The sequence below is a fragment of the Caretta caretta genome, chromosome 9 (genome assembly GCF_965140235.1).
Source record: "Caretta caretta isolate rCarCar2 chromosome 9, rCarCar1.hap1, whole genome shotgun sequence".
NCBI lineage: Eukaryota > Metazoa > Chordata > Testudines > Cheloniidae > Caretta > Caretta caretta.
Window position 1 is genome coordinate 73,825,620 of NC_134214.1, and position 15,990 is coordinate 73,841,609.

General features: G+C 38.7%; 1 protein-coding gene across 4 annotated transcripts in view; it reads left to right on the forward strand.

Moving 5' to 3' along the window:
* The window catches only part of CHM (CHM Rab escort protein), a 143,133-nt gene that overhangs the window by 28,004 nt on the left and 99,139 nt on the right, over nt 1–15,990 (forward strand). For all 4 annotated transcript variants that reach the window (XR_007358399.1, XM_048863807.2, XM_048863808.2 and 1 more), the window contains exons 2-3: nt 101–167; nt 12,963–13,035. Coding sequence is in view for 3 of the 4 variants with exons in the window: in XM_048863807.2 (XP_048719764.1) it covers nt 101–167; nt 12,963–13,035 (140 nt within the window). In the remaining variant the exon portion in view is untranslated. The remainder of the gene's footprint in view (nt 1–100; nt 168–12,962; nt 13,036–15,990) is intronic.

Below are 15,990 nucleotides of genomic sequence, written 5' to 3' on the forward strand. Positions count from 1 at the left end.
GTCTTTTTGGCTAAATTGTATGGCAATGACCTAGTAACTCTTATTCTATTTAGTGCATGTACTTTATAAACTGTTAACTGTTAATAAAATTATTTTATAGGTTTGCCAGAATCTATCATTGCATCCGCATGCTCAAGAAGTGGCCAGAGGGTTCTACATGTTGACTCGTAAGTTACTCCAGTGCTATACTTCATTGATCATTTAAGTGTGCGGAAATAGATTACAATCTCTGACTTGGACTGGTTCTATGATTCTAAAACGTGTAGCCAAAGTTACTGTTGCAAATCCGCTTTTGGGGGGCAGGGGTGAGGGAGAGCTTTGTGAGAATCTCAACATGAACCATTACCCAGCTACAAATCTTATGGGGCAAAAGATAGTGTCTGGATTCCAGTATGAGTTGCTGAACTGAGTACAAATGTAGGAGCCCAGATTTAGACACTCAGGGCCTGTATACACACACACTGCTACAGTGGCACTGTCTCATCTGTGCTGCTGTAGCACTTCAGTGAAGATGCTACCTATGCTAATGGAAGTGGTTCTCCCATTGGCGTGAGTAATCCATCTTCCCGAGGGGCGGTAGCTAGGTCGAGGGGAGAATCCTCCTGTTGACCTAGCATTGTCTACAGTGGTGGTTGGTCGGTTTAACTGCATCGCTCGTGGTTGTGGACCTTTCACACCTCTGAATGACCTAGTTAAACTGACCTAATTTCCTAGTGTACACCGGGTCCTAAATTAAAGTGACTTGGTTTTCAGAGTGCCGAGCACAGATTGCTGTTGTTGACTTTAATGGGAGTTGAGTGCCCAGCCTGAAACGCCAGGTCACATTTTAGGTGACTACCATTAGATACCCAAGCTGGAAAATTTTGGTCAAACTATCCTGAAAACTCCCTACATCAAGTTGCCTTTTCTTACCTTTCATCCACTTTTTTTATTACTCTCCACTTGGTCTCTGTCTAGGCTGATTTCCCCACTCTGGCACTCCAAGTGCAGAAGGTGGGGGCCCGCAAGGACTCTAACAATTAATACTTGCCAATCCAGGCTTGTATTAAACTCCCAAGGTTACAGCTTTTCTCTGACCTTGGATTGGTAGATGCTGCCACCACCCAAGTGCAAAACCCCTTTGAGAACCTAGGAACGCACACTTGGGAATTCCTTCTCATGGGATACCCTCAAGCCCTCTCCCCCACCCTCCCACCCTGGAAAGAGCTGAGAAGAAAAACAAAGGAAATCAGCTGTTGTCACCAGCTAATTAAACAAGAGCACAAACCTCTTAGTACACACACATCCAATTCTGTTTTTAAAAAAGGTAAATTTTATTAATAAGAAAAAAATAGATCTGGGATTTAGGCTTTTGCTAGATTTAAAAAAAAAATTACAAGGATTAAACATCAAGAATAGCTCTCTTGAGGTCCAGCTTAAAGCAAAACAAAAGCACCTGGAGTTAGCACAGAGGAATCCACAAGCCATAAAGAAATAAAAGGGATAAACCTAATTGCATCTTCCTAAACATTTGTTGATCTACTTAAATATCTGGGGTTTTAAATGAGTGGTTTCTAGGTATAATACTGATAATTTTTCAAGCTTCTCACAGCATAACTGCTCCCTGTCTGCCTCTCCCCGAGAACAACAACAGACAGACAAAAGGGGAGTCTTGTTTCAATTTTAAAAAGTTCTAGCCTTCCCATTGGCTCTTTTGGCCAGGTGCCCACTCACCTCCCTTTACCTATGCATAGCAGTGAGACTTTTTAACCCTTTACAGGTAAAGCAAGTAGAGAACAGCTACTAAGAGGGATTTTATAGCTAACTGGCTGGCTGGGTTCATAAAAGGGAGCTCTTCCTCCCTCCCCCCTTCATTTATCACAGCCTCCCTAGTTTCCAGCCTTCTGTTGTTTTCTCTTCCCTGCTGTCATTTGTCCAAGAGCTTCCAAGTGTCATGAATTTACTGTGATGTGTATTTGGTAGCCCTGCCACCTACGGTTCAGCCTCGCTCATCTAGAAGGTCTAATTCCACCTGTGGACACTGAAGGCTGCTGCGGAGGCAGGCTTCTAGTGGATAGGTTCTCATACCAAGCTCATCATCGTAGTATCTGAATGCCTTCCAATAGTACATTAAGCAACATGACTATGACTAACATCTGTTGTATGTGTTCGCTCATCCTCTGCCCACCAGTATCACTTGTCCTGCTTGGGTTCATTTTCACCTAGCTGTTTATCCATGAGCTAATCTCATTCAAGCAGTAGGCCATTTTGGTGGTAGTACTGAGGTGGTAGGTGGTGAAGGATAGGTAGAGCTATGTGTTATCTGGCATCGAGTCCATGTCATCTGACCAGTTCATCTAGTTGCTGCACGTACATGTTGAAAAGAATTGGAGAGAGAATTGATCCTTGTGTGACTTCACAAGTGTGGGGTCTGATAGGAAAGATGTAGTTTCCCATCACTACTTATTGGGTATGTCCCTTTAGAAAAGACTCGGATTGTTTTAGTGCATTATCCTCAATCCATACCACCTCTTTCTGGTCAGACAGCAGTATCTCATGGTTGACAGTGTTGCGTACTGCAGAGAGGTCCTGGAGGATGATATCCATTGACAGGAGATCATCCAAAAGTGCCACTAAAATGATTTCAGTTCTGTTTCTCCTTTGACTGCTTTGCTCCTGAATTCATGCAGCGAAATAGCAGCCCGTAGTGAGAGCAGGGGAGGAAGTGGGAACAGCACTACTGAAAATTCCAAAAGTTCAAATCATAAATCTATCCACCAAAAATCATAAAATTGGCTTAAAAATCACACATTTAAAATAATGAATGTTGGGTTTATTTGCCTTCTAGCTTTTGCGTCTTGAGAGTGCATATGGTTCACATTTTGCAAACTTTTCTCTGCAACCATTAGGGCTAGATGCGTGTGTTTTTTGTTTTGTTTTGTTTTTTAAATGAAAGCTGAGATTCTCATGCAATGTGATTCCAGCAGTTGGGGTTTAAAGACTATACTAAAAATTGTGAAAACTCATAGGAGTAGGTCTGCTGGTGGGCTCAGTATTAGCACATGCCCTGGCTCCACACTGTGCACCACAACCCCCAGTAAGACCCTTTGTATCTGCAGCCAGACCTCTGCCCCCCAAGAAGACCCACTGCTTCATAGCCATACCCTAGCTCTCTGTCTCCCTGAAACCTCAGCCAGATTCCAGTCCTTTTCCCTCCATGGAGACCACATCCACAAGTTCCCCAGCTACCAGGGCCCAGAAAAAAACCAGCACCCACCCAGCTATTTCAGATCCTCAGACATCCCAGCTCTCCATCCAACTACCCCAGGCAACGTTGAGGTATTTGAGCCTTCCCAGTTACCTGAGAGACCTTCCAGCACTCCCCTAATTTAGCAGTCCCAGACATCTGCCAGCACCTCCACCTAATCCAGCACTCTTAGATGCTTATTTTCCTCCCTTCCTGCCCTAGCCATGTAGCTGCCAAGCTTGTAGAGCTCCCTGTCCTCGTCCTCCCCCCTGCCCATAGCTAGTTGAGGAAGTGTGTATTGTCCATAAACTGAAATGTATGGTCATATGCAAATTATATGAAAATATTCAAAAATAGTTTATTAAACATGCCACATGGAGATGCACAAAACTTGCCTCAGTCAGTAGCAGCGAAAGGGGACCGTACCGTGCAGTGAGGGGGAGATGGGACAGTTCATGAACAGAATAGGGTTGTTCAGCAGTGGGAGGTGATGTGCATCAACCTGGCCCTTGTTACGGTGACCAGAGACCATCCCCTAGGGTATCCCAAAAACTCTGGGAACTGGCCAGTCCCGAAATTGGTTAATCCGAAAGTGTTTTACATTATAAGGTTATAGGACATCACAGTTCAATACTTCAGGCTCCAAGTTTAATGTAATTTTGAAAATAGAAAATCTTTTTCTTTAAGAATCTTGAAGTACTTCATCAAGAAGTATGTGGTAGAGAATCTGCAACAGCGCCAGCAAAGAGCGGGTAGAATCCTAAGAGGTGCTAAATCCTGCAAATCTCGTTACTGTGCATGAGGCATCCATAAATACTTTAAACAGGAGCCATGTTAATTACAAACAGTACTTGAAGCATGGAAAAATGCAATGTTTGAAGAATAGTAAAATGCTAAATTTGTAGGGGAATATGGTATGTATTTTAAAAAAATAAACTTGACCATTAATAAGCACCTTTTAAGACCTAGAATTACTAAATTATGATCAGTTAATTTTGGACTTTAGATTTCATCTCCCACAGAAACACAATATTCTGAATTTACTATTCGGTTCTTTGTTGAATTTGGTAATTGCTTCTAACCTTATTTCTCCTACTTTAGTATACAGGGGTCTATTAAGCTATGTAATAATAGCTGGCTACTGTAGCTTCGATTTAGAGTATCCATGTCTTTTTGGTAATGGTAAAAGACCTGCAAATACAGCCTACAATCTCACATAAGTAGGCAGCAATTAGATCTGTGGAATGCATATTTTTATTACTGTTTCCTTAATTGTTTAGTTACATTCATACATGATTTTGCTTTCATTTTAATGATGAAAATGAGAATTTCCACATCTAATGATACTCTTCTGCTGTGGAGTAGATTTTCCAAATCTTGTACAAGCTAAAGGCTTGCCAGGTCACAATGCATCATAAACTAGAATTCATATATTGGGGGAAAGGAGAATCTGACATATTTATACTGTACAAAAAAAATTAATAGGCAAATTTTACAATGGTCATCTGCTATTTAATCTTAAATTAAGTACTACTGTAAAAAGCCATTGTCAAGGGTATTATAGATTTTATTTGGGAGTAGTTATAGTTCTGCTAAACTTTTCAAGATTTTTTCTGACTTGAAATAATAGGAATATTCTTATTTTATTCTGGTGCAATATTCTATGATCTTCATTTCTAGATGAATTTACAAATTATTTAATCTTATTCAAATCTGCTATGTTCAAAATGTTGTATTTTGTATCTTGGGTTAATGCTTTGAGGATTATGGATTAAATTATTTCTAAAGATGGGAATTTGAGCCTACTGAAATGCTTATTTGTATCATCTACACTATTATGATGAATGTCTGTCTGCCTTTCTCTGCAAATGTTTAAAGAAGTTAGATATAAAATATGGAATAGGTGTAAGTAAAATTTTGAAGCATTTTGTGTGTGTTGCTTGCATTCGTTACCATGTGTTGATCACTGTACCACTTTTAATCTCCAACCACTGTTTGTATTGATCATACTATATTGCATAGGTGATAATGGTAGATGGTTCTGAAGTGGACTATTATAAAATCCTAAATACTCGCCTCTGTTGATTTATAAACACTGTCCAAGCATCACCATCAATGGCAGCTAATCTTATTCAAAATAGTCACGTCATTGCAGTGTTGCCATAAATTCCTGTAGACAGATTTTAAACTCAAGTTAGCTTCTGCCAAAGTGTAATTGAAGGAGCCCTATTTCTGTGTGCCAGCTATCTGTCTCAATAAATGTAAAATCTGTGGCTCTTTTCAGAGAGCTACATTTACTGTAGATATTAATGAGCTGTTGACATGTGAAATTTCAAGGATAGATGTTAAGTGATTTAGAAAAGTAATTTGCAATTCAAAATGAGGAGATCGGCATTTAGTTTAAACTTGAAGTTGCTAAAGAGAGGTATATCAAGACTAAAAGTTGATTACTTTGTGAACTGAATGTATCTCCCACAATAAATGTTCATGCATATGGGACTTTTTTTTCTTAGCATGTGCTGTGTTCTATTTTTACTGTACTACTTATTTTATGTTTAATTTTTGAGCATGTTGGGGTGGATGGTGGAGATAGAAGTCTTGAGGGGGAAACTTTCTTCAAACTAGCTTTTTCTGTTTCTGAAATGAAGATTCAATTTAAATTTCTCCCTTGTCTTTCACAGAAAGGGTTGTGTAAAATTTCAGCTTTTTAATATTCGTTTGCACCACTTTACACACACTGGAGATAAAAAGAACAGGAGTACTTGTGACACCTTAGAGACTAACCGATTTCTTTGAGCATAAGCTTTCATGGGCTACAACCCAATTCATCGGATGCATAGAATGGAACATATAGTAAGAAGATATATTTATACATACAGAGAACATGAAAAAATGGAGTAAGAGGCTGGAGTAAGAGATAAGATGCTGCTGCTCTTCCTGTTGAGATTTAGAGGCAGTTCTAAAGCTGTCAGTCAAGGATAGGTAAAGGAACATACCAAAAATGTTCTACCTTTGTAAAGGGACTGTGATAATCATCTCAAATGCTCCTATTTTGTTTGTTCTAGTGACTCTGTGCATATTAGCAGTATTAGTTACTTTAAATTCTTTTTGGAGGGCGTCTCTCTTTTTTACAGAGCAAAGAGAAATATTAGACTATGCTCTGAACTCTTAAGGTGCTGTCTTCTCTACCTCTGCCTTAACAATAAATGATGTGTAGCTCAAAAGCTTGTTTCTTTCACCAAGAGAAGTTGGTCCAATAAAAGATATTACCTCACCCACCTTGTTTCTCAAAAGTATAAGTGTCAGTCAAGCACGCGCAGAAACTCCACCTTCTTCAATATATTACATTAGTTTCCTTCTCCTTTGTTTGCCCCTCTGTCCAGACTTAGGTCTTATCTTATCTCTCTGATATGTCTTCCTGCATGTTTCTTAAACTAAACAAGTTATCTGTTTTTGACCCACGTGTTTAGCTGAAGTTTGATGCCCTGCTGGTTGTTTTCGTTAAGAGGAAGTTATAATAGATACTTTGATGAAATATTGTTTCTTTAAAAAAAAAAAATATATATATATATATATAAGTCCTGTTTCCCTGAACACAGGAGGATTCAAACAGCAGGTGACAGTTTTTTTGTTAACACTTCCAAGCCCCTTTCCAGGCAGTACTTGACCCAAAAGTTGTGTCTCAACTTTTTTACAAGGTCATGCTACAAATCCTTCTCTGGCTTAAAGGTTTCTTGCTGCCCACTCTCCTGGCTTCTCTGTTTTTTCTGCTCTTTCTCTGAGTTGTACAAACCTACACAAAACAATAGCCAGCAAAACCTCTATACCTGTGCCTTGCATGTGCCTTTGTTTCAGATGGCAACATGCACCTGTTTTGGAGGTGAAGGGCCATATTATTTTAGCTCTTTTATCCTATAAAGGAGCATAAGGGCTTCTTGCAACTCTTAAATGAATGGCACCCGATACACCCCCTACTTTTAAAGAAGTTTAATCCAACCCCGTCAGTAACAGAAAATGAATTTTTCTCCCTATTTTCTGCAGTACTTTTGAAAACCATCCTTCCTTTTTAAGCACAAAACTTGAGAACTCTGATTCTTCACATCTGAGCTTATGCCAAATCTTGTTGCTTCTCTGTTATATTTCTAAAATCTACCCCTTCCCCTCTATCCCCAATGCTTAAAATCCTGCTTCATGCTCTAATTCTTTCACCTGTAACATTCCTCTTTTTAGACTCCTGTACTGTCACCTCTCCTTTTTTCAACTCATCCAACATTCTGCACCTAAAGTTCTTTCCTGCAAGTGTGAGGGTGAAAGGTGTGTGACGTGATCATTCACTGATTTCCTGAATCTTTCCACATAAAATTTAAACCTTTCAACCTCACACCTAATGCTCTGCCTTGGAATTCTGCTAGGCATGGTCTCCCTAGGCTCTGTTTGCTAGAAGCTGGGAATGGGTGACAAGATATGGATCACTTGATGATTACCTGTTCTGTTCATTCCCTGTAGGGCACCTGGCATTGGCCACTGTCAGAAGACCGGATACTGGGCTAGATGGACCTTTGGTCTGACCCAGTATGGTTGTTCTTATGTTCATTGTATTTCCCATCAGATTCCTCCATGCCGCAATTTACGCTGTCCTCTTTTCACATGTTGTTGCACTTCTGTCTCCGCCTCCTGCTTTCATCTTGATTCACTTTTCTCCTTGCTCCAAGTGTCAAGTACTCAGTGTCCCCTCTCCTTAAAATTCCTATTTTATATGACCACCCGAAGTGTGGTAGGCCCCTGTACACTTCTGCCATCTGAATCTCTACAGTTTGTCCTGCCTCTTTATCTAAATTTATCAGAACGGGTAAGTTTTTTATAATATAATACAACTTACATTATTTGTGTTTAACTCCCATCCTTCCTCTTTACCCTTTCACTTATGTGATGTTATGAAGCTAATAAATATTTAATAGTAAACCAGAGAGGCAAAAGGACTCTTCAGTAATGCATTGGTCTTTTGATTCCTCTCCAAGAAAAGTGAGGAAATTTGTTCTCTGGGTCAAAAGATTTAATTCAAATATCTTTTTAACCTTGATAATTAAGACTAAATGGCAAGAATTTTACCAAAAGAAATGATAAGTGGTTCTGGTTAATGATGAGTGGTTCTGGGAACCAAGGAGGAGTCTGTTCTATTTAACTGTGTTTTGGAGCATGTAACTATGGCAGAATGAGAACTAATAAACACACGAGTTTCAACAGGTAATACATGAAATAAGTCATTTTATAATCAGCTCCTTAAAATCAATGTGGCAGTAGCTTCCCTTGCAAAAGACAACTATTTTAATGGAAGGAGACTTTTTTTTCCCTGATAAGTCAAATAAAGGATAGTCACATACAGGCTCTCAGGAGAAATCATGAAGCATCAGCAGCTTCTCTTCAGACATCAGCAGCTTTGACTTATTTTACCTCAGCTATTGTGGCATGACATTCAGAAAGGCAGCCAGCCTAACAAGAGATATCTTCTACCAAAGATGTTACCTGCTGCTGCTTTTGTATTGCGTGCATTCATAGGTGCTTTGAGTTTCTTGAGTTGATCCATCTCCTGGAATGATGCTGCTTGGTGTTACCTTTAGATTGAGGCCCAGGAAAGCTGATCAGCAGGAAATCATTTACATTCTCAGTGGCAGGTTTCAGAGTGGTAGCTGTGTTAGTCTGTATCAGCAAAAAGAACGAGGAGTACTTGTGGCACCTTAGAGACTAACAAATTTATTTGAGCATAAGCTTTCGTGGGCTAAAACCCACTTCATCAGATGCACGCAGTGGAAAATACAGTAGGAAGATGCGCGCGCGCGCACACACACAACATGAAAAAATGGGTGTTGCCATACACACTAGAACGAGAGTGATCAATTAAGGTGAGCTATTATCAGCAGGAGAAAAAAACCTTTTGTAGTGATAATCAGGATGGCCCATTTCCAACAGTTGACAAGAAGGTGTGTGTGTGGGGGGGAAATAAGCATGGAGAAATAGTTTTACTTTGTGTAATGACCCATCCATTCCCATCTTTATGCAAGCCTAATTTAATGGTGTCCAATTTGTAAATTAATTCCAATTCATTAGTCTCTTGTTGGAGTCTGTTTGTTTTTTGAAGTTTTTTTGTTGTAATATTGCAACTTTTAGGTCTGTAATCGAGTGACCAGTGAGATTGAAGTGTTCTCCAACTGGTTTTTGAATGTTATAATTATTGACGTCTGATTTGTGTCCATTTATTCTTTTACGTAGAGACTGTCCGGTTTGGCCAATGTACATGGCAGAGGGGCATTGCTGGCACATGATGGCATATATCACATTGGTAGATGTGCAGGTGAACAAGCCTCTGATAGTGTGGCTGATGTGATTACGTCCTATGATGATGTCCCCTGAATAGATATGTGGACACAGTTGGCAACGGGCTTTGTTGCAAGGATAGGTTCCTGGGTTAGTGTTTTTGTTGTGTGGTGTGCGGTTGCATGTGAGTATTTGCTTCAGGTTGGGGGGTGTCTTTGGTCTGGGATTTGTTAAAACTGTTCATAGAGACCCTAGATAAAATGGTAGTTGGCAGACCAAGAAAATATCCTATACATGGTTTAGCAGATGAGAGTTCAAACCCTTTCCAGAGCCAAAGCATTCCTTTGCCAGGCTTGATCACCTAGAATTTAAAGAAGATATTCTGGGTTTTTCTACTAGTAATCATGGCTTCAAATTCAAGAGTTTGAAGACCAGACTTTTGTTCAGATTTTTCCCTTAGCCTCAAACAGAAATTTCGTTTGACTACTTGAAGGCTTTACCCAGAATTCCAGATTCCATAGCAGGAGCTGTGAGCAAATGGCATTCAGACAACAGATGAAATTGCTTCTAGAAATAAAGTTATTCCGGTCTTCAGTTTTGATTTAGAAAATTAAATCTGTAACAACAAAATATATATTGAAACAAGCAGGTAGTATATATGTAATGTTTCAGGTCCATATCCAGAAGATAATTCAACTTATTCCAATACTGTACAGACTTCCCCATTATCAATCCATCTTTTTTTGTAGACTGCTAGGACAGCTGTAAAAGGGGAAGATTCTAGTCCTTGAGAATTTAAGAGTAGTGTACTACACAGGATTGGACCTCTGGCATTGAGCGATCAACACTAATCCCAGAGAATTTCCTAATTTTGATTGCTCTACAAAATAATACATGAATATCTCTATCTGATATGACCATTTTTTAAATTTATTAAAATCCTGATAGTTAATGCTCTTCCTTTCAGACTGTCTACTTCTTCGTGGGTTTTTATCAAGAATTTTGCTATCTTTGTCACAGCTGAAATTACATCCCTACCTGTATCTGGACAACATTCTTTTCAGAGTATTTTGAGTGAAGAATTGACAGGTTTCTACTGTCACATAATGCAAGTCATACATAGATGTATTATAAATTCTGAAAGGAGCATATTCATGCTTTTAGAAAAGATCCAGACTTCAGGTGATAGGATCTTGGGAAAGGCATATCAGAGGACAAGACTATTGTGATTCATTTAGAAATAGTGGCATGCATACTTAAAGAAATCATACGCTCCTGTAAACATTGTTTGGGACATAAGAGACCATTATAGAGACTTTTGATTAAAATAAAAGGCACAGTACTGGCAATAAAAAGAGGAAGCTTTATCTTAGTTTTAGATGTGTCAAACGTGTACCCTACTGAGAAAGATTAGACCACTGCTGTCAATTTTTCACAGAATGTCCCATCATTTTATCACAGCATGTTAATACTGCTAGTAGTTCTTGCTGAAAATATATTTAAAATAAAGGACGCATAAAGTTAGAATAGTTTTAAATTTAGGAAGGCCAGTCTTACTCAGTTTTACATAGGTGGGTTTTTTTTGCACATTTCTTGTGACCGCTGCCCTGGCTTGTTCTGATAACCAGACTGCATTCCATATTCAGGGAAACTTACAGCTAAGGTGGCAGGTTCTCTTGGCAAAATAAATCTTGGTGGCTACATTTTTTTTATAATCCCAGAAGAGGCTGATTAAATCATTTTCAGGTATTTGTTTCTCTGGTATCTCAGGAAAGAACAAAACAAAATTAACCAGTTTATCTCTGCACCATTGGAAATGTGTATGGGGGGGCATACTTGATTGATAACTTGATAAAGGGCTGAGATCTGAGTCAAACTGCTTTTTGACGGACTGAATCAAGTAAGCATCTTTCACGCTTATATTCTATTGATTCCAGATAATAATAAATACACTTAAGTTTTCACTTTTTTAAAGCTTTCTATGATTATGAATTCTTTCTATACCCCAGTGAGGCAAATAAAATATTTGCTCCCTTTTACAGATGTGTTGGCTTTCCTAATGAGTGCTAATGGTGACAGCACTGCAGCTCTTTCCTCTAGTTAAAATGAAAACCGTGGTGGAGGAATTGTACAGCACTGTGAGGTCTCTTAGAGAAAAGACCTAGTCCACTTGGGCCGTAAAATCTTAAACTTTAGATTCTGTTAAATGAGGGCAACTTTAATTCACTGATAGCAGGATTTTCTATTATCTTGAGGGAAAATGTCCTATTTATGTTCCTTACTATTTCCCTGAAGTAACTGAAGGAATTTTGTAGGTCAGTTTCTAGTCATGAACAATTAGACATTGTTTAGAAGACATCTGTCTTTCTTGTGTTAACTAAGCAACAGAGTAGAGCATCTCCCTCTGGTTCTAATGAAGTCTTTGTCAGTACATATAACTCTTGTGAAAAACATCCTCCTATAAACATGAGTTGAACTCAAACCCTCATCTTAAACTTTTCCATTTCTGAATTCAATCAAGGAGGAATTATGATTTTTTTCCCATCTGGTGCAAAATGCAACCTGCCTTTTTTTCTTATCTTTCTGAAAAGTTTAAATAATTATTACTCAGTGTTTTTAAGCTTCTGTTACAGAAATTTTTAAAATACTCCAACATGGCAAAAAAAATATATATTCATTTCTTTTGTGAAGTGCAATTAAAGAAACAGACTTCAGGTTTCTATAGGTAATAGTTTTCCCTTTGCTTGATTTAACAACTTTGGCAATATTCTAAGCTTAAACCCTATCTTTCTTCCCAAACGTGAGTCTTTAATTTATCATGTAAATTTACCAGTCCATTGAAGAACACATTCTTGCTTTGATCACTTTTGAAAAGTCCCAACATACTTTAGATAATTGGTATTAGTGTTAAATCCTGTGAGGTAGCATCTCTTTGTTTTTTCTAGGTGTGGTAGAATCCTTTCATTTTATCAGTATGTTTATATTATGTTTGCTTTCTTGCTTCCTTCCCATAAAAGTAATATTTAAGTTTTACTTAATCTCTTATCCATATAATGGAAAAGCTCACTCATTAGTGTGTTGTTTAGAGAAGTGTCAATAGGAAAAACTTAAAAAGGGAAGCCAGAGGACCAGCTACTTAAAAGGAAAAAAGCACAACTATTAACTGACTTTTGTGCTGAAATTAGTAAATTGACAACCTCCATTTCAAGTGGGAAAGAGCAAATATACTGGAAAGCATTCAGTGAGTAGTGACAAATCAGCAGAAATTGGTTCTTTTGGTTCAGAATATAGAATATGTAATTCTGTGTATAAAAAATAATTTTCCTGAAGTTCTGTAGAGTCCCATAAGCAGTATTATAGGTATCCAGTAGCTATATTTTTAGTTTTTTCAACCAAGGTTTTTTTTTTTTTTTTTCCATTGCAGGAGAAGTTACTATGGAGGAAACTGGGCCAGTTTTAGCTTTTCAGGATTATTGTCCTGGATTAAGGAAAACCAGGTAAGGAACTATAATGACTTTTTTTCTCTCTCTTGTCAGGTTTCTAGTATTCTATTTTTTGTGAAAACATTCATACATAACAAATAACTTAGGAAGTGCCTAGTACTCTTTGGGTAGTACATATTTAATAAATATTAAAGCCAGAAAAACAGAACTACCATGCATCTCATTTTTATACATGGACAAAACTGGAACATTTTATTTAAAATAGATAACTCTTAAACAGCAGTGCAAGTAGGGCAGTCTTGTCCAGTATGCCATACCAGCATATTTATAGCCGGTATGGCGTACCTGAAAGACACAGGTGGAGCAGAACGTGGGGCTGCTGGGTGGCCCCATGCTGGCAGCTCCTCGGTGTGCCTGTACCGCCCCAGCCCCGCCTCCACCCCTGTCCTCTGGCGGGGCTGCTGTACAGACCCCAGATGGACCCAGCTGTGTGGAAGGGCTGGGGCAGTAGAGCCACGACAGAGGAGCTGCTGGCGTAGGGCCACCCAGCAGCCCCACGTTCTGCTCCTTTCATCGCTGCAGTTCCGAAGTCTCCGGCGCAGCGGGAGGACAGAGTCCTTCTCCCTCCAGCCCCCACAAGGTAAGGGGGGTGTGGATCATGGGCAGGGGGTGGCGAGAGCATGGGGGCTTCGGGCTTCGGGCTGGGGGCGGGGCGGGGAGGAATCCTGTGGAGGATCACATGAGGAGGTCACAGTGTCCCCCCTTGCCGCCCCCATACCAGTAGGAAATGGATTCCACTTGCACCATTGCTCCTAAACTAAACATCTGGTAATCTCAGTATTATAACTGTTGATTATAGTACACATTATCAAAAAAGACATCTGAGGTATATCTTAAAATAAGATAGTACTGTTTTATATTTAATGTCAGTACCTTAGTTTTCAGTAATACTGAATTCTCTTTTAGGAGTATAAATGAGACTATACAGCCACATAATAGGTATACTTTATTAAATGAGCTTTTATAGACTTCACCCATCATGGATATAGTTTGAATTCATTGTATCTGTTTGTAAGAAGTGTTCTGTTCCATTTCAGTGTCATTAATGGATTAAAAAATACTAGGGTTTGCACGGGCCAGTTAGTGTGCAACATGTTACCACGGATTAAAAATCTTATACTCCTCTGATGCAGATAAAACCATCATATAGACAAGCTGTGGCAGAGCTAAGAATACAGTCCACATCTGCTTTTGGGGGTCATGTGGGAACATAGCTCTTTATGCTCATTCTGTATCCTGTGTGTGATAAGGGGGGTGGGTGAGGGGTGTATATGTATATTAATGTATACACACAAATAAACTGTGTAATCCCAGTTGTTGGTATAATTTATTTCTGGACAGATTGCCATGGTTTTGGTATAGTTATCAGATCCTGCCTCTGAAAGTTGTCATGTAGCCAAGACAAACACTTCAATTTTAATGCAGATAATGCATTTTTCTATAACCAAGGCTTATGTAATTCATGACCGTCCATTCAAAGCTTTTTAAAGAGGGCATTCACTTAGAACAAGGGGGCATTTGAACTATTTTAGCAAATGGATATGCACAGTTACTGCTTTATTGCTTTTAAATTCCTGTTGGGATTATCTACTGAAGTGTTGTGAAGCCAGCTAATCCATAGGAAATAACCGCTCCAGTTTAGTCATGTGTGCCTATTTATATTGATTTATACTAAAAGGAATAGGGCTGCTCAATATCAGAACTTAAAATTGGAAGTGAGATCACCACTTTCATATATGTCACACAGTTGTCTGTCTGTTTCCTGGTTTTCTTCCTGAACACTTACTCCTTTTGAACCAAGCAGTTAGCCAAAATTCAGGATCTAGCAGGTTGTTTCCATTAGGGGGAGAAACTGATGATGAGTCAGGTATTTAAGTACAGTCGTGTCTATTTACAAAGATCGTACAAAGTCCTGTTTCCCTTAACACAGGAGGAGTTAAACTGCAGGAGTAGTTTCTTTCCTCGCAGTTCCAAGCCTCTTTCCAGCCAACTCTCTCTCTCTCTCAAAGTTCTCTCAAATTTTTCTCAGGGCCATGCTACAAGTCTTCCTCTTGACTGTTTTAGGTGCTTCCATTTTGCCTTCTCTGTCTGTTTCTATAGCTTGTCTCATTTGTACATGCATGCATACCTCAATTTTAACAATATCCAGCCACCCTGGGTTTGCATTCATTGATATCACTCCACTCTGGATTAGATTCTTGCGTGTGGCCTGTGTTTTAGCTGGTGGCTTCTATTGTTTCAGCTTTCTAATCCCATAAAGGAGCTTAATTATTTTGTAGAGATATGAATCTCATGGTGACTGTTATGTCCACTAGTTTCAGTTAGGTTTCACCCAAACCCAGTCATAACAGTGCACAAACTAACTCAAACTTCAATCTACTTACAGTACATTGTGATTTTGAGTAAGTAATATAGATATCGGAGAGCATAACCATTTTAGCTAAGTTTTAGCTTTATCTAACCTACCTAGCAAATCCTAAAATCTTCCCATTCATTCAGTTCTTGCAGGAGCTCTCTAGAGGAAGTGTACATTGAACAATAAGAGATCCTAAATATTAAAACTTTCCATAATGCTCTGCTTTCAATCAGGGTGACAAGGTGGGTGAGGTAATATCTTTGGACTAAATCTGTTATTTAATATTACTGTAGTTAAAGTCCTATTTGGGAATTTTGATGCATTAATTTGGAAAACAGACAATGCCCTTTCACTTTTTTCATGTTTGATGAGGTACAAATACAATCACTTTTTACTTGACATTTTGCTCTTTAAGTGTCCCTGACTCTAGTACCCTCTAACATTAGCAGATATTAGTAGAAATTATATGTAGTAGCTTTTTTCTTTAATTCTAAATAAACTTGAAATTGTAATGTTTCAGTAATTCTTAATATGTTGGAATCAAATGCCAGTTTATTTTACACGATGTTTTAAAGTAACAAATAAAATTACAC